Source organism: Stylophora pistillata, chromosome 14 (assembly GCF_964205215.1).
Source record: "Stylophora pistillata chromosome 14, jaStyPist1.2, whole genome shotgun sequence".
NCBI classification, from domain to species: domain Eukaryota; kingdom Metazoa; phylum Cnidaria; class Anthozoa; order Scleractinia; family Pocilloporidae; genus Stylophora; species Stylophora pistillata.
Genome location: NC_142532.1, coordinates 18,949,323 through 18,967,341, shown reverse-complemented (window position 1 = coordinate 18,967,341; position 18,019 = coordinate 18,949,323). Strand labels below are relative to the sequence as shown.

Genomic DNA, 18,019 nt, shown 5'->3' with positions numbered 1-18,019 from the left:
TATCGATTTATAAGGATTTGTATGGGATTTTCTACAAGATATCCATGGAGATAGTTAAAAGTGAAAATAATAAATAAAAATAGCTTACCTTATTTCATACGTGTGTTGTTTGCTCCTGGTGTCATTTTACCGATTTAACTTGATTAACATAGCTAACCAGGATTAAAAAAAAAAACACTTAAATCAAGTTAAATTGGTAAAATAACGACACCAGGAGCAAACAACACACGTATGGAATAAGGTAAGCCATTTTTATTTAATATTTTCACTTTTAACTATCTCCATGGATATCTTTTAGAAAATCCCATACAAATCCTTATAAATCGATATGCAAACTGTGTTCCTTGTGTGGTTCTTAAAGAAAGCTTGGGCCGCCTGTGCTGAAATTGGAAGAGTTTAGTTACTTAGATTTAGCAATAAGTATAGGTAATCACATGATTTCCACTGCAATTTGGAAGAAATAAGCACGAATGAATTTTTTCAAAGACTCACAAAACTGCACGAGCCCGTGTTTTCATTGGTAGAGCTGTTTTTCAGCTGCTGTCTTGTTGTTGCGGTGGCAGAAGAAAACCAACTTAAAACACCCGCCATTGTTTCGCTCGCAAATTTTCATCCAAATGTTGCGACATCCAAGGCTCGCATTTGATTGGCTGTCTGTGAGTTTCTTTGATTACTGACCAATCAGAATGTCTGGTTTGTTTCTTTGCACTGAATTAAACACGAAGGCGCGCTATAAAAGGGCATTAGCTCCTCCCCCTAATTTTGAATTCACCCAAAAAAATAAAGATGGTGGACGATGAGGAGAACCGCAACGAACACTTAGTATTTGTTATACACGTGAAAAGCAATAAAACATACCCAGAAATGGTCGAAAATTATCAGTAGAGTTATTTTACTGTGAGTAGTTTTGTTTGGAGTACAATATGTCCTCGTTTCGTGTAAAAAAACTTGCGTTATTACGGTCGAATTCGAATAGCCCGCCATTTTGAGACTCCCCTACCCAACAGGCTAACTGTGGGGCTATCTTTGTCGATTGTGAGTCTTCATTTTACCGGTGCAGTGGTAAGCAGTGTTCCAGTGAATTTATGCGCCAATATGCGATATATTTGAGGCCGGATCGAGCAGTTACGCGAAGGAAATAACCGTCATTTCGCTTTGAAGTTGACTTTGAGAATTTCTGTTAGTGTGAGACCTTTTGTTGAGGTTACTCTACGATTCGACTCGGAAAATGGAAAGCTTTCCCCCTCCAGATAAAAAGAAACGTACAGAAATCAACAAACATGCAAATGCACGGCGAGATCCAGCGGAACGAAACCCACATTTCAGTCTCACAATTGAAGTCAAAAAGGATCAGCAAAGTCGTTTGGAAGCTATCAAACAGAGGCTAAGCAACGCTAAATCGGCTCTTGGTATAGATAGAAAGTCTTCTACCACGCAAAATGCTGATTTAATAGAAAGACTCCTCTCGAATTTTGAAATGATTTGTTCATCAACTGTGGAAAGTAGCTCTTCATCCATCACCAAGATTGATGTACTCGACGGGCCGAGAACTGCTCTCTCTCAATCCGTTCAGCCATCATCTAGTTCTGTTGAAGTGCGTGACCGACGACAAACTAGAAAAAGACAGATCTATGTGGATTCTACATTGGATGATGGATGCTATGTGTGCACGAAGTCATCTTTGCAAGCACTGTGTAAATACTTCATCACAAATCCATTGTGTGAATTTTGTGGTGAAGATTACACATGGGCTTCAGCTACTTTTTCAAGTCAAGGGCACGTTTGTAAGATTGAAGTTCCCTGTGTGTGCAATGACTCAGTTACTTGGCTCAGTTCTGGAGTTTTGGGACACCCTGCAAAGTACTACGCCAATGTCAGGTGAGTATAATATGTACATGACCTACTTTGCAAGTAAGCATTATCGAATACAAATATCACAGCAAAGTTTGTCACATATATCTATAACAAGTTTACAGGTGCAAGTATATCCTCTTGCATTATGTAAATTATGGCTTTCCATTCTGTTCTCTTATGTTTTATTTCTATTATTAAATTAGTATTCTCATGTCAGTGATACAATTGAAAAAAATCTTTGCAGAATGGTTCATGCATTCACATGTACTGGACTTACTGAAACTCAGTATCGTGGTTTTACTGAGGCCGCTGGCATTGGCTGTGTGATGGACAAAACTATAGACACAAGTATGTGGTATATATATGATGATTTACCCCTATGATCTTTTGGTGTATGCCTAAATGTAGCCCTTACTGTACCTTGCAGCTTATTGAGCAGTATAATTTTTTTTTGGCAGTATATAAAGACCAGGGATTTGGATATAGGTCTGTAGTTCAGGAATTGTGCAACAAGACCATGGCTGATGCAAGGATAGAAGTTAAAGCTACGCAAGGCTATATTGCAAGTGGGGATGTAAGTTGACATGCAACCAGCTACTTGTTTGTTGTGTGTGTTCAGTTTTGTTGAAGCTATTTGCAGTGGGCCAAATTTGAAATAACACCTTGTGCAGTCCTAGGTGATTTTATCTTCATTCAAGTTACCTTCACTTTCTTCAATGCCACCTTTCTTCCATTTGTTTTTTATTCCAATTACTCTTTCAGTGTATAATAACAGATGCCAGACATGACTCAAGTAGATCAGCCATGCATTCTACAGTGACAGCTATTTCTATGAGGTAAGACGTTCCAACCGAATGCTAAGCCCCATGAATTTGGATAACTCGTGCCTCACTGTTCTGAAAGAATGTGTCTATCAACTTATCACTCGTCTTTGTCATTTTTGCCTCCCTGCAGCAACAAAAAAATTATTTCTGTCTGCAACTGGAGCCGTGCAGATGAAATCAGTCTATTTCCTTACCTCTGCTGAAAAGTGTAGCACAGAATACCCCCTTACACCCTTCTTGCATGGCTTGTTTGCTGACTATGGGAAGAAGATGCAATGGAAAATTTGTGTAGGTAACCAAGATAGCTGTGCTGCTCTTGTAATAATTTATTTGATATGTTACCTGTGTGTTATCTAATAATATAAAGGCATGAAACAGAAACAGGACTCTTACTGTTTGTTTATTAAAAAAAAAAGTACTAAATCATTCAGGACATGACACATGTCATGTCATGCACTGAGTGCACTTCACATTTTAAAATTTACAAGACATTGACACTGGTGATGGTTGTTTTCCTCACTGATAAATTCATGATCAATTACATAAGTTCATGATTAATTACAACACTTATTATCAAGACTGAATTAATTTGAAATTAGTGTCTCTTTTTCACATTTGCATCTATTGTATTCAAGACAGTACTTGTATTTACATGTATATGATAGTGGCAATGCTTGTAGGTTTTCCATATGCCTTTCCTAGTATGTATTTGGCAGCCTGTAGGTTGTTTGCAGAAGCTCTTTAATTGTAACGATATAAGCGTACTGCTTGTTGCATTCCTTTTCAGAGATTATGTAGCTTTGGTCTTGGAATGAGTGTATTGATGATCAAAGATGGTTCAAGGCTAAGTATTATTTTAGTTGGTTTTCCATTTTCTGTTGAAATGATTCCTTTTTTCAGTTGATGATGTTCATTCTCTTCTCTTGAATGATGACATCATTTTGGATTCATATGCTCTGAAATCTTCACGACTCAGGGAAAATTATTGTAAATAGCAACTGTCCATAATCTTTATGGAGAGGAAATAAAGTGCAACCCAATTCCTTTTTTTTTCTCCGAGTAGGATAAGAGCGTAAGGTACAAGCAGTGGAAGAAGAACATGGAAAATGCTGATCAGTCCCTCAAGATATTGCATAGTGGAGTCTAGAATTGTGTGAAACAATGTAACTTTTATTGTACCTTATACATTGTCATTATATAAATAAATGTATACTATTTTGGAGGGAAGTGGAAGTACTGTAATGCAGGTTTTACGAACGACGGTGACCACACTAGGGCACTCCATCAGGATTTGGCCACCGTTTTCGAACATCTTCCACAACACAGACTGGCATGACCTCTCGAACATCTCCCACGTAACATCCCAATGCTTCCTTCCAGGCTATGTAAATAGGATCGAGCCATAAACCGCGGCGGTTGAGAATTGTATAGAAACATCTATCGTCGCCCTTCCGCTTCGTGTGGTTGTTCATTCTGGGCTGGCCAAACGCTCTCAACCGTGCAGGCAGGGTCTCGCTCAATAAAACACATGGGGAAGAACGACAGTACATGCACAAGTCACGCGCGACATATGCGTGAACTCCTTCTATGTGATTTGAATTTTTGGTTTCACCGGTCTCGTTCTCTTGACTAATGAGCTCGCGCTGCAGCTCGACACATGTTGCCGATGTATTTTCCTTGTCTTCGGAACCTGTTAAACAAAGCAAGATGAGAATGTTGCATGAGAACATAACCTGTTTTGACCTGGTAAAGCGCTGTAGAGGACATCGTTCGAGAACGTTGAAAATGGCGGGTAAAATATGTTTCGGCAACCTAGAAAGGCCGAGATAAGATTTTTTAGCTAGCAGTAAATCGCATACAATTCAGATTTAAAAGTATGAATAAAAAATATGGCCTTGAAATATTTATCCGCTTTGGGAGTTGCCGATCATTGGAAACAGGAGAAATTATGAATATTTATGCTTCATGGTCTGATAGTATTTTACAATACCCACTCGGATCGGACTTGAATAGAACAATTATTGGCATAGACATTGCAAATAGTGGAATAATATCAATTTGTAATCGTGTTGTAAATATGATTCGTTCAAGAGCCAACTTACCGGGCGTTGATTTTTTTTTTCGGGGTCTCTACTCGAACGATCGATCTCTCCGTTGTTCACGGTAAGCCAACCGGTTAGCTCCTCGATTAAACTTTCCTCTAATAAAATTGTAATCTGTGAAGTACTACTTGGTGTTAGATAAAGATATTTCATTTCTGGGGCAAGTAAAGACAGGAAAGGCACATCAATTCTCGTATACCTTACCTTTCGGGTATTCAAATCGCCCGCCATTTTAAATTTGATCCGCGCACGTCAACGGTGAGTGACAAATGAGCCTTGGTCTTCCCAGGGAAGACTTCCTTTTATAGCGCGCCTTCGTGTTTAATCCCCTTCTGCACTGAATTAACTCTTTTTTGCACTGAATTAACTGAAAACTGCATTCATCTTAACCAATCAGAACTGAGACATTTTTCAGGTATGTTATTAAAAGTAAAACAAGCATTTATTCTGTAATGTATTGGTAAAAAACTTTTATTTTTTGGTGGCTCCTAAAAGAGCCGTTTTTTGTAGATCACCCTATAAACCAAGCGAACTTAGTTAACAGGATATAATTCGCCAATGTGACGTAGCAAGTTCTCGAAGCGGTTTCCCGGGTACTGTCGCTGAACTCGTCGAGGTAACCTGGAAGTTTATCTCTAAAAGTGCCGCTCATTCTCTTCAGCTTTTTCTTCACCTGATTCCACAATCCCTCAATGGTGTTAGTGTGAGCCGCAGTAACAGGATTGACAAAGTTTTCCGAGTGATTGACCATCAAATGAATGTATCCGATGTTATTCAGGTTGAAATAGGGCGAAAACGTGTCTGAAATAATGATAGTTCCTAACCAACGTCTCTCTTGAGCGATCAGGTACACAGAAAGTGAAGGCGCGACCACTTTCTCTCTCTACCATCTCGAACACCCGCTTGCCTTTCGATACACGACCGCGGTTGTACTTACGAAATATCATTAAATCGAAGATCGTAAAATCGGGGTTCCAATAAGCCCCAATTGTTGCTTACCTGAAGGAAAAGTCTCTAAGCGTCCGATGGAGTAATATTGTCTTATTTAACTGCGAAATTAATCGATGCTAATTTCGAAATAGAAAACCGACAGTTTTTCGTGTCAATTGGGAAAACTGTTGGCCGACTATTGGGCGACCGTCGGCCGTCTGTCGACCGTCTGTTGGTCGTTCGTCGGCCGACTGTTGGTCGACTGCCAGCCAACAGTCGGCCGACAGTCGACCCACAGATATTTTGGGGAGCTGTTCTTCAATTTCACCAAGATCTGAGTGTTAATTCTCCTCTCTAGCTGCTGCACATTTTTTTGTAAATAAGTTGCAAGAATTTGGTGTGGATCAAGATAACAACTTCTAGCTGACAAGTTTGAGTATTATCACCAATATACTGGATAATGCATAAGTATCATAAGGAGAAATTACATCTTAATCACTTCTGGGAATAAAGGAAGGCAGCATGGTCGAGTGGTCAGCGTGTCGGACTCGCAGTCCGCCGCTTCCGGGTTCAAGTCCCGCCCTGTCCACTACTTCGATCTGTTTCACGGTAGCCCCGAGTTTCAAATCCTCGGCCATGCTTGCAATATAGCCAACTGGTTTGCCTTCGGCCAGGTGGGATTCTTAACAACGTTATTTTCAATTTGAATTATTTGTTTAAGTTGTTTCGTGGAAAACCTGTAAACTAGCTTCTAGCTAAGTGTTTCTCCACGTTAAACTGTTTATTATTATTGTTATCATTATTATTATTATTATTATTATTATTATTATTAAAATGGTTAAGGAAGAAATATCATGCATACCTGGTCATTTGAATTTAAATATAAAACAATAATTCTCCCAGAACATAAATTAAGGATTGACTGTCACGCAAACTGCATTCGGTAAGCAATAACAAAGACGTTCTTTTAATTTAACATAAAGATTTATATTCATATTTGTCTTTGATGTGAAAATTTATCCTTGATTCATAAATCACACATAGATATTGAGGATTATCATCCAATTTCTTCAATTGTCCTGACCAGATAAACTTGGAGATATAGTTTTAACTCGTATGTAGGTAGGCTTCATGAAGTGCAGATTCAATTTTATAAATCTTGACTATTAGTCTCTGGGTTCAGCAACAGATTTGAAACCAAAGCTTCACAATAACAGAGTAATTATGTACAGAAGAAAAGAGTCGACCTGTGTGTTTGTTTTTAATTGTGTTATGTTTACATCCATTTCAACAGTGAAATTGACGATAAAGAAGAGAAATGGAGGGGCAAAATATTGTTAGTTAATTAGATACCCTTAAGTTTAAATTAAATTTTTTCATATATCAAACATCAGTGCCAATATTGTCCTCACTGTCCTCTACACATTTTCTTTGGTGCTGACTAGGAGAATTTGTTTGACAAACAAAGCTTCTCAGTTTTGCAATCATTTCCTTTACTCTTGTTATTTTAATGAATGGTTCAGCCATAAGACTGTAAGGAGAAATTCGAAACTGGTCACTTATGGTTTAAAGGCTAAAACAAAGCAAAACAAATTTTGGTGAGGAAAAGAAAACCACACTAGATAATTGATAGTTCAATGTCAACCTCAGACAATAGTTTTACTTTTCGCAGTATTAAAATACTGCGAAAAGTAAAACATTAAAAGCATTCCGTCAATAGCTAGATTGTCCAACAATTGTTGGACAGAATGTCCTTATATTACTCTGAAAGGACTAGATGATGATTCTGAAAACATCGTATTATAGCTTTACCACTTCACAATTCCGTATGTTAGTGTAAAATATCGTATGCATTGAGATCTTAAACTAGCTGAACCAAAACTAACCGTAGAAAAAAGTCAGAATTCGGAACATTTTGGCTTTTCTGTAAACTAGTTTTATTCTGAAAACAATATTACACCTAAAATACCCTTCATAACTACAAGTAAGCCAAAAAACATATGGAAACCTCACCGCTGATGCTGACCAGCTACTTAGATAATTTCTTCTTCTCCACATTCCTCTTCGGCCTAACCGACGACTTTGAAGAGGTTGATGAGAAAAACCATACACACTGGACCTTTGAAACTTCGTACACATGAAGTATAAAACACTACTTGACAAACGTCGTATTTTGGTATCAGGACATTCACAAATCACTCCGAGAGCTCTGGGAGAACATTACCTTGTACTTCCAAAGAAAGCCGTTCGTATATCTACTTTTTCTCCTCTGCGCGCATCCTCTAAACCCCTTTTTTCTAAGCATAATATTCTTTCACTTTACTCTATATATAAATTCCATGTTGCCTGTTTTGTATTCTCACATTTTAATAACCTTTTACCTGCTCCTGTTTCCTCGATGCTTCATTTTGATTCTGAATATCATAATTATTTGACTCGTTCACGTTTTAATCTGCATTAACCCTGTCATAAATATCAATTTGCTATCACTTGGCAAGCTCCTATTATTTAGAATGATATTCCGTTATCGGTGCGCAATAATCTCACAGTAAGCAACTATAAAAAAAAATTAAGACTTTTTTTCTCTGAGTTGTTAATTAGCCTAAGCATAATCTCCATCCTTATGGGACTATATTAGGTGTATTTGTTTGTGTGGTGTAGAGGAATTTATTATTAGTCGTTTAAATATTTAAATCAGTTGCCAAGCATTGCATCGCAATTGTAAGGTTTTTTTTCTGACTGACCTTTTTTTTCTTGGTTTAATTGTATTGTAATTATTTTAGTTAAAGCTCTCTTCCACTCTTGTAAATTTTTCACTTCCTTTGCTGACCTTAGGCCATTTAAGCCCCCGGCTTTGGCTGTTCTTGTGTATTTCTCTTCCAATGTGTGAATAGCAGGAATAAATAAATAAGAACCAACCGAACATTAATGCTTAGGTTTACCTTGGACAACCTCGGTCCCAGGGTCTCTCATCTTCCCACCCCCCTGGAGGCGGGAAGATGAGAGACCCTGGGAACGAGGTTGAGAAGGCGGTTATTTGAAGAACGGCGCTTTATCAAGTCATTACTGCAACAGTGTACATTGTTTAACATGGCGGTGATTATAAAAACGGTAAAAGAGTTGATATCGATCATCCATTTAGACTTCTTTGTATCAAACGTACGCCGCAGACGACCATACCGGGTGGTGAATCGCGGCGAAGAGACCACCTTAATCGACCCCGACTTTCTCTGTCCGGCCTCGTAGCTTAGTCGGCAGAGCAAAGGTAGATATAATCCGGAGGTCGTGGGTTGGACATGTGGGTTGACCTCCCACCGAGGTCACAGGAATTTCTTTACCTCGTGTGGTTCCAGTATACCCTTTACTAGGGCTAATGCACAGTAGATTTTTCATGGGTTTCAATTAGCACTTTAATTTACGCTTCAGAGTTAAATCTCTGTTCCATAATTTCAGTGTAGGGTTGCTATGGTTTCCAAGTGATCTCGGGAAAGTTCTTAACGTAAGCGGACGTTTTTCAGCTCAATCGAGAGGCTCTAGGTGTTCATTAAATACCCAGAGTGCACCAGGTTTTTGGTCTCCGGTTGGTTGTCCTGTGGGACCTTGGGTCTATCGCAAAAATCACTTTCCGTACTGGCTGTTCGTGGAAGTCGACTTACATTTCATGATTTGGTGGAAATTAAATTAGTTAAAGAGAAGACAAAGACTCATAGTTTCTCTAGCTTGAGTAATAGAGAGATTTAGCACCGCGTTTACGTGAAACGGCAGACGTCAGCTTGCCCTTTCACGTTCACGTAAAGTAGCGTGAACCTTGCTGCTTTAGCGAATGTCAGACAACTCGCCCCAAAGACAATTAGCCCTGGACGATTCGTCCCCAGCCTCCTAAAGATTTAAACAAAAAGGAAACTGTTTGGTTAGCTTCAAAGGCATTCAGTCTATTTTGACCACTGTTGGCAATTGCCGATTCTGAATTTTAAAGAATATTGTGACGCCCCAAAATGTAATACTGCCGCAAAATGTAATACTAACGCAAAATATAATAATATTCGCCGCAAAATGTAATACTAGCGCAGAATGAAATAACTTCAACGCAAAATGTAACAAATTACTCGACGCAAATTGTAATAACTTTTCAACGCGAAATGTAATAACTTTTCTAACGCAAAATGTAATAACGTCTCTAACGGATAATACAAAAACTCGAAATATGATGCAAGTGGGTAAGTGAAATTAAAATACTAGATCAAAGGTCTACGGCGAAATGCGAAAGTCATGTGTATTCAAGCAGATTCTCGATGAGGATTGAAGGTCATGTTGTTTTCCTTCCAGGGATACCTTGTAATAAAGTAAAGATTAACCAACCTAGCTCCTCCGATTAAAAGCGAGTTTGCTTTATTGCTTGAGCGACTTGCATCACTACGCAGTTTGATCTAGGGTGGAAAAAGAGGGCTAAGTCAACGTAGAAATTAAACGAACAGTCTTGTACAAACGATAAAATCTTACCAAGTGTAAGCACAATAACAACCTTCCCTCTTTGACACATATTGTTCTTATTATTCACTTGTAAATAGTCAAGCAAGTCCATACGACATTATTTATCTCTCTCGCACCAACATAATTACATTTTGCGTCAGTATTACATTTTGCGGCGGAACAAATATTGAGATACAATGAAATATATGAAGTTCATATATTTTGTACTGCGGTATTAGATACATATGATGCACGATCCTCGCAGTACATAGCGCTATTTAAGCAATAGCGAAAATCAGACCAGGGAAAAAAAAAAAAAAAAAAAAAAAAAAAAAAAAAAAAAAAGGCCTGTACAGGCCTGATTTTTTTCTGGTCTGATTTTCGCTATTGCTTAAATAGCGCTATCTACTGCGAGGATCGTGCATCATATGTGTAACAAATATTGTTAAAATTACGATAAAGATCTCCAACCCTTGTCAACCATATTGTTCATTGGATTTTTAGGTTTCAAAAAAGGCAGAAGCACTTCAAGTTCAACGGCAAAGTCACATACGTTTTGAAGACAGTGATGGTGGAGAGGACACCTAGAATCAGAAGTGCAAAGAGCCCCACATGCCTCCGATACAAACATTTTCTCTCGTTTACTTCGAAGTTAGATTTTAAAGCGCGCTTCGAATGCAACAGCCTTTAAAACTGTGGTAACGACAAATTCAGCTTTTGATTTCGCGGTAATCATTAAATGAGGAGGACATTGGGGTTGGCGATTAAATGGGCAATTTTTCTTGCGGTATTGCGGTAATTGTGGTATTCTCCAAACCTGCGGGATGCGGTTTTTCTCGCATCTTAGACAGTATTGAAATATCCTCCAAGTCCTCCACTGTTTTCTGAGCCTTTCCAGTCTTCAATTGTTTCGGAAACAAGTTGAAACAGGACCTCAAATAGTTTTAAGGTTCCCTAATCGCAATTTGATAAGGGAATTTTTTTGTTAATTATTAGCCAACACCCCAATGGATGTTACTTATTTTGTTTACTTTGGCTAAATCTAAGTTACCTGACTTAATGTTCATTAAAACAATTCTTAATTGTAGGTTTCCGTTATCATAATAGAGTAGGCCTAGAGGTATTAGAATATTTAACAACTATTCACCGAAGTGGAGGTGGTTAGTGGTGGATATTTACCGAGCCGCGAAGCGGCGAGGTAAATATCCACCGCTAACCACCGACACTGAGGTGAATAGTTGTTTTAGTATATGCTAAAACATTGAGATAATATACACCACCGTCGTTAATTTGAGTGATTTCTTCGCTTGTCACGGATGCAAACCGGACGTCATTTTTTCGCGAGTTGCTCGGAGGTAAATAGCAAAGGATATTCGGAGTTTGACTAGCCAATCAGAGCGCGCCTTCAACGCTATCCACTGTTTTAGTAGATACTAAATCTAAATATATCGCGGTATTTACCGAATTTTTTTGCGCTATTGCTCTGTTCAGAATTCCCCAATGATCCCCTCTTAGATCACGTGGGTGGTAATGTTTGAATTGGAATGCTAAGCTAGCCAATAGTTGCTAGAAGTCTCTTTAATTCCAAGTGACGTGAAAACAAGACAAAGATCTGGTGCTCTGTGTTCTTAGTATATCCCATACAAGTGAAGGGTGCTTTTCGCGCCGCTGATTGGCTCGTTCGGAACTGATTAAAACTTGCTCATCGCTTCCAAACCCGCCAATCATCGCGCGCAAAAAGGTTCATATAAATAGAAAAAATAGGTTCCAGGCTGTACTTCTGTAACCTGATTTTGGAGTATCGATTAAGTCACGACCATAAACAGACTCCACTAGAAAAAAGTGACAGCAAAAACCTCCCTCCCTCAGTTTCCTTTACTCGTCCCGGTCTCTTCGCCGGGTGGTCTTATTTTCTCTTCGTGCCGGGTCATCAGATGAGTTTCCGTCAATTCAAAATCAGGTGGCAGTAAATTGAACAGAAGATTATCTGTGTCCATAAAAGCCGAACCTGCATCGTTATTGGACAGGCAACCAAAGCGAAGCAGTTTCCGAAGGAAAAATAAAGAAAGTCTGGCTCGTAGAGCTGTGAAAAGAGTCAGTCAGTCTAAACCCATTTCCTTCGAGAGATATATTTTCCATAACACACAGACATGTGTTATTTTAAAATAACCCCTCAACTGTCAGGGGTCACTCGTCATTGAGTTATTTACGGGCTAAGTACACGTAACTTTTCAAAGCAGCTTTGCGTAGCGTTGCTTGAATCTTTTAAGTGAAGATGAAATCTTGTGCACCACTAGAGAGGGAGCGATTCGGAGAAATAGAATTTAGGAAGTTAGTTGCAAGTAATTGAGGAAAAGTTATATTAAACACGAAGGCGCGCTATAAAAGGAGCCTTAGGGTCCCACTGGACCATTTGTCAATCAACCGTCGTGTGATGTAGAACTCTTAGAGTCAAGACAGCTTGAGCTGCAGCCACTCCAAAGCAGTGAACAGCGGGCGCATTCCTCAAAATTGTTTTATGTCTTCATCACAATACAAGAATTTTTGAGATTTGTATTTCCTTTCTCCAATGGAAACTGTGTTTATTTGTGGCGGTAAATTTGAGATCGAAGTCGGTGGTTCGCACGTTACCTCATGCCACCATGCTGGTGGAAGTAAACAATAGATATCTCATTAGCTCCTTTTGTTCGTCTACCAGCATTTAAATTTGACCCGCACACGTCAACGGTGAGTGACAAATGAGCCTCGGTCTTCCCAGGGAAGACTTCGTTATATAGCGCGCCTTCGTGTTTAATATATCTGTCGGTGGGCTGGGGCCACGTTCAACTAGTATTCAGCGCAGGCGCACTGGCCTCACCCAGGATAGCTTATAATACAGGTAAGGGAAGCTTACTGTTCATAACAGAATTCGCCTAAATCATTGCGATCTTGATCGAAAGCCAACTTTTTAAACCCTTGTCTAGTTTCTTCAAATGTCTATCGTCTATTTTCTAAGTATTTTTTCGTTTCATTCCGCGTTCGCGATAATGATGCCATACCAAAACGGTCGTCCTGCACGACAAGCATGGTAAACGCATGGCAATAGCGAAAGACAGCTTTGGGATTTGGCAAGAAAACGAGTAGCGAGTCTGCAGAAGCCCTGCTGCACAGCATTTCGGAGTAAAGTTGGATGGAAATCTCCTCTCGACACTTAGGTGACGTGTTCTGGGTGGTAAGTTTTTGGGTGAAACTTCACTCCCGGTGAGATCAAATTTAGAGATACATTTCTCCTAAATTTTACCTTGTTAGCCTCTTCATTAAGCATGTTTTGAAACACTGTAAGATTTTATTTAACATTGAGCGCTGCAAACTTATGCATAGAAGGCGTAGCGCTTCTCCTTTTACAATCATCTCTTTACGCCTCGTGAATGACAAAAATTCAATGCTTTGAAGGTCTTCGTCTCCTTGTAATGCGTTTGGACGTCAATAGTCGATTCCCTGTTAAACCTCTCGCTTTCGTACCCTTTTATGTCCAAGAACATGATTTCTGATTCTGGTAGTCATGATATTGTATCGTGATGCAATGCACAGAATGAAGAGAATAGTAATCTCTGACCTCGACAGTTTGCCCCTCTTACAAACTCTCCAACTTTGTCTTGGGTTCTGTTCCACAGAATCGTCAATATACTTCTTCTGAAGTGGCGATTTAGTTGTGCTCTGAGTGATAATACACTTTTTCTATTTTTTTTGTCCTAAAAATATCGGCCAAAGGTACTGCCAATGTGGTATTCGTTGCCGTTACCGTTCGGTTTGTGAGCAAAAGTGTCGAGTTCCTGAATAACAACGATAGCAATTGCTCGCAAAGCACACTGGTTGAGCGTTAGGCCTTTAAACGTAGTTTGCCTGAGGATTGCTAACATAAATATGCATTCCTTCCAAATGGTAGCCAATAAAGGTAATTTGCGCAAAAAGTGGCTTGTGATCAACGAGCTAACTTCACGTAACAGTAGTAAGTCGACGAATATTCTGGAGATTTAGGTAAATAATAAAATAGTAAGTAATCCTATAGACCTTTCGGAAACTATTAATGATCACTTTACAAACGTTGCGCAAGTACTAGCGCAAGATATTCCTGTCGTTGATATTGATCCTGAGTCTTATTTAGAACACTCTACTCGTTCGTTTTCTTTACAAATTCCGAGCGTTGATATTGTGTCTAACATTTTGTCGAAAATTGACGAAAAGAAAGCTACTGGTCTTGATATGATTCCGAGTAAATTGTTGAAAATGGCTGCTTATATCATCGCACCTTTTCTCACCTCAGTCTTCTTTAAGTCTATCCTCACGGGGATATATCCAAATGATTGGAAAACGGCCAAAGTGACTCCTCTTTTCAAAAAGAGTATTAAATCGGATCCTAACAACTATAGACCAATATCTGTAATCCCTATAATTTCCAAAGTTTTTGAAAGAATTGTTTACGATCAACGTTTTCGTCATCTAGATGATAACAAATTGCTATTGGGTTGCCAATCAGGGTTCCGTTCTCTACATAGTACGCTTACGGCTTTGCTTGAGGCAACAAATTCTTGGTCGGTAAATATCGACAACGGTCTCTTAAACGGCGTTGTCTTTATTGACCTTACTAAGGCATTCGACACCATTGATCATGAAATAATCTTGCGCAAGATGTCATACTTGGGTGTCGATCTGGCAGCTATTAAGTGGTTCTCGTCGTATTTGAGTGGCCGAACTCAGAGATGTAGTGTCGGTGGCAAATTATCATCTGCCCGTAACCTCAGTTGCGGCGTGCCGCAAGGTAGCATATTGGGTCCTTTGCTATTTTTAATATCCATTAATGATCTTCCCAAATCCCTGCAGGGCGCCGCACCAAGAATGCTTGCCGATGACACCAATCTTACGATATCTGCTAAGACATTAACAGAGTTTGAGCAAGCTCTAATCCCTGAATTAAATAACCTTAGCTGTTGGCTGAAAGCTAACAAGCTCAGTCTAAATGTTGCTAAAACAGTAGTAGTAGGCAGTCGTCGGGCCATGTCCATGACTAGCGCAATTGATGCCCAACTCTCATGGGGTAGCCACGTTGAAGAGATTTGCAAGAAAGTCTCTTCAGCTATAGGCACCCTAAAACGTGTACGACCCTTTATATCCAAAGAAACTGCAATTCAAAATTATAACGCTTTGATTATGCCTCATTTTGATTACTGCAGCCCCGTCTTGGACTGTTTAAGTGGCTACTTAAACGATAAGCTCCAAAAATCACAGAATCGAGCAGCCAGAATTATTACTAAATTACCCTTTGATACGAGCTTAAAACCACCTTCTCTCCGCCCTCGATTGGGAGAGGCTATCTCTTCGACGAGAGAAGCAAAAAGCCCCAATGATGTATAAAATTATGAACGACCTTGCTCCCGAATATCTACAAAGTCTTTTCTCTCAGCGTCACTCTGTGTACGACATAAGAAACTCTGAGGGAAGGCTGGCCCTGTCCAAACCAAACACCAATTATTTGAAACGAAGCTTCTCTTACAGCGGGGCCATATTATGGAATAAATTGCCCAAAAATTTAAAAAATGCTTCATCCATTAACCATTTTAGGCGAAATCTTAACGCAGTCGATATATAGGATTCCTACACGGCAATCATGTAAAGCAGTTAATTAATCTTAGTTTTTATTATGTAACTGATGATTTTCCGTGTTTAAATAAAGATTTACATACATACATACATACATACATACATACATACATGGTTGAAAAAAGATCAATGTCGTGCTGTGACCCGTTCTGCTGTTACTAAACATATGACATCTGAGTTGAAAAGCATCTACTTTCATTTCTTATGCCCCCCCCATTAGAGCAAATTCCTACAATCCTTTCGTTATATGCTAATAAGTTATCACTTAAGGATAGCGAGAGCAATGGAGTGTACTGAATTGTGAAAATAAAGTGTTTTTTTTTTTTCGCCAAGAACGAGCCAAAAACATCCTGTTGCGTCAAAAGGGCTTAGTTGAATATACTGCCTTTTTGCTCATTTTCACCACCACCCGACAAAAATCGTTATCCTCGGTAACATTGGTTGATTGAATAAATGTTCAAAACTGTTCTTAATTGTTCTTTTCATTAGCATTTAGTGAAAACTCATTTGTCCACAATGAGTCAGTAACATTTTGACCACTGTGAAGACGAATATCGTTGTCGAAAAGAGTACCCACCATAACCCACTGTCGATTTTTCAATTAGCTATATGAGCTAATTCAGTCTGATACATACGGCGAGGAGGAAGAGCGAGGTAAACTCTACAAGTGATTTCAATGGATCTTCTTAAAGAATTGATGATACCTAAAACTTTAAGCAAACTCAGAATTGTGACGGGCACCATTTGGATTGTAATCGGAAGCATTCTGTCTGCAATCTTCATTTATATCGAAACCAGCGAATCAAAGTCTGACATCCGCTGTGATGAAAAATTTAAGGAGAAGGCTGAGAAGGACCTCGTCCTTGAGAAGTGTTGGGATGAATACCGGAAGGAATACAGCAAGTTTGCTTTGTATGGCTTCGTCCTCATTAACTTCTTTGTTATCACAATGGTCTCTATTACTTACTCTCAATGCGTCAGATCGAAAGTAGACGAGCTAGAAAGACAACTTCCGGAAAGACAGCCCCTGGAAAGACATTCAGGAAGAGGTCTTTCAACCACGTACTGTTGTCAGCTAGCCGCCATCATTGTCCTGGCGATTCTTTTTATAGTCTTTTTGCAAACTCAAGTTTTTCGTCTTAGTCTCCCCAATTTTTCGTCGAATTTTGAATGTCATCTTTCAAAAGAAGGTTCCAGTTCCTTGGCGTTTTCATCTAAAAACGCTACACCGACAAAACCTGATATTTACGCGTGTCACAATACGCGAGCAGCTGAGAAAGCCGGTGGTAGGGTTTCCGTGACTGTTTTCAATGGAATCTGTGCCTTTTTCGCTTTTTTTGAACTTGTTCAGAACTTATTACAGGCAATGAATGATGAGCAGTTCATGAAAGACTCTCAATTTTATGCTCGTCATTTAAGATCTAGCCAAGAGCTGGAGCCGCAGCAAAATCAAGTGACAGGTTCAACGCAGGACAAGTCAGTAACTGTTGTAATGCCCACTTGCAGTAGCCAAGAGCAGCAGCCAGGAAAAAATGGAGGGACAGAATCCACCACAAGGTCAGAAAGAATGCCAACGAATTTTGAAGAAGAAAGCAAAACTGATTGAGCCATAAATTTAGAGAAGACCCAAAAACCTGTCAGCAGCATTAACATCCCTATGTCGGGAGAACTGTCCAAGCAGCCTGAGTCGTCGTCACTGCGCTATAAGACAAAAATAGGTTGTGACCAAGAGCCGGGGCTGAAACAAAATAGATCAGAACCTTCCACGGAACTAAAAAACAAAGCACCCACGAAATCTAAAATAGAAACCAAAATTGAACCAACTGATTTTAAATGTGCACCCATACATTCAAGCGAGATGGTATAAACTTCCAGCTTTAGCATCTCTACGTCCAAGCAACATAATTCGTCGCAGCCCATGCAGCCCCGAACTGGCACATCTCATGATCAACACGCAGCAGGGACACAGACTGTGTATCATACACGTTATGGGCGACCGGTTAAGCCTCCGGAACGTTTTCAGTACCTTGCCTTGGACAATAATGTCGCTGAGTAACCGGGCCGAGAATCAAGGAACAGCCCGAATCTCATAATCAACCCGTAGCATGGGGGAACTGAGCAGCAAAGAGACCAAACCGTCTTAATACCATTCTTGGGCAACAGGGACACCTGAAAAGACGATAAATTTTCATGTTTTCACAC

General features: G+C 39.4%; 2 protein-coding genes and 1 long non-coding RNA gene across 7 annotated transcripts in view; 2 read left to right on the top strand and 1 right to left on the bottom strand.

Moving 5' to 3' along the window:
• Positions 1-11,267, top strand: part of LOC111325709 (la-related protein 7) — a 30,598-nt gene extending 19,331 nt beyond the window's left edge. For all 4 annotated transcript variants that reach the window (XM_022929573.2, XM_022929574.2, XM_088745997.1 and 1 more), the window contains one exon: positions 10,685-11,267. In XM_022929573.2, the coding sequence (XP_022785308.2) occupies positions 10,685-10,768 (84 nt within the window). In that variant the 3' untranslated portion in view covers positions 10,769-11,267. The remainder of the gene's footprint in view (positions 1-10,684) is intronic.
• On the top strand, positions 1,099-3,900 carry LOC148716966 (uncharacterized). 2 transcript variants are annotated; one of them, XM_088745998.1, is made up of 6 exons: positions 1,099-1,878; positions 2,099-2,202; positions 2,313-2,428; positions 2,617-2,690; positions 2,809-2,966; positions 3,466-3,900. In XM_088745998.1, the coding sequence occupies exons 1-5, from the start codon at positions 1,229-1,231 to the stop codon at positions 2,879-2,881; spliced, it is 1,017 nt and encodes a 338-aa protein (XP_088602124.1). In that variant the 5' UTR covers positions 1,099-1,228; the 3' UTR covers positions 2,882-2,966; positions 3,466-3,900. The 2 variants fall into 2 exon arrangements, with proteins under 2 accessions (XP_088602124.1, XP_088602125.1); XM_088745999.1 differs by having other exon boundaries at positions 2,809-2,970.
• LOC111324652 (uncharacterized) lies at positions 4,093-5,092 on the bottom strand. The gene is made up of 3 exons (XR_015995661.1): positions 4,985-5,092; positions 4,781-4,894; positions 4,093-4,368 (listed from the first exon to the last, which is right to left on the bottom strand). It is a non-coding gene; the product is annotated as an uncharacterized LOC111324652 (long non-coding RNA).
• Positions 11,268-18,019: the final 6,752 nt, after the last annotated feature.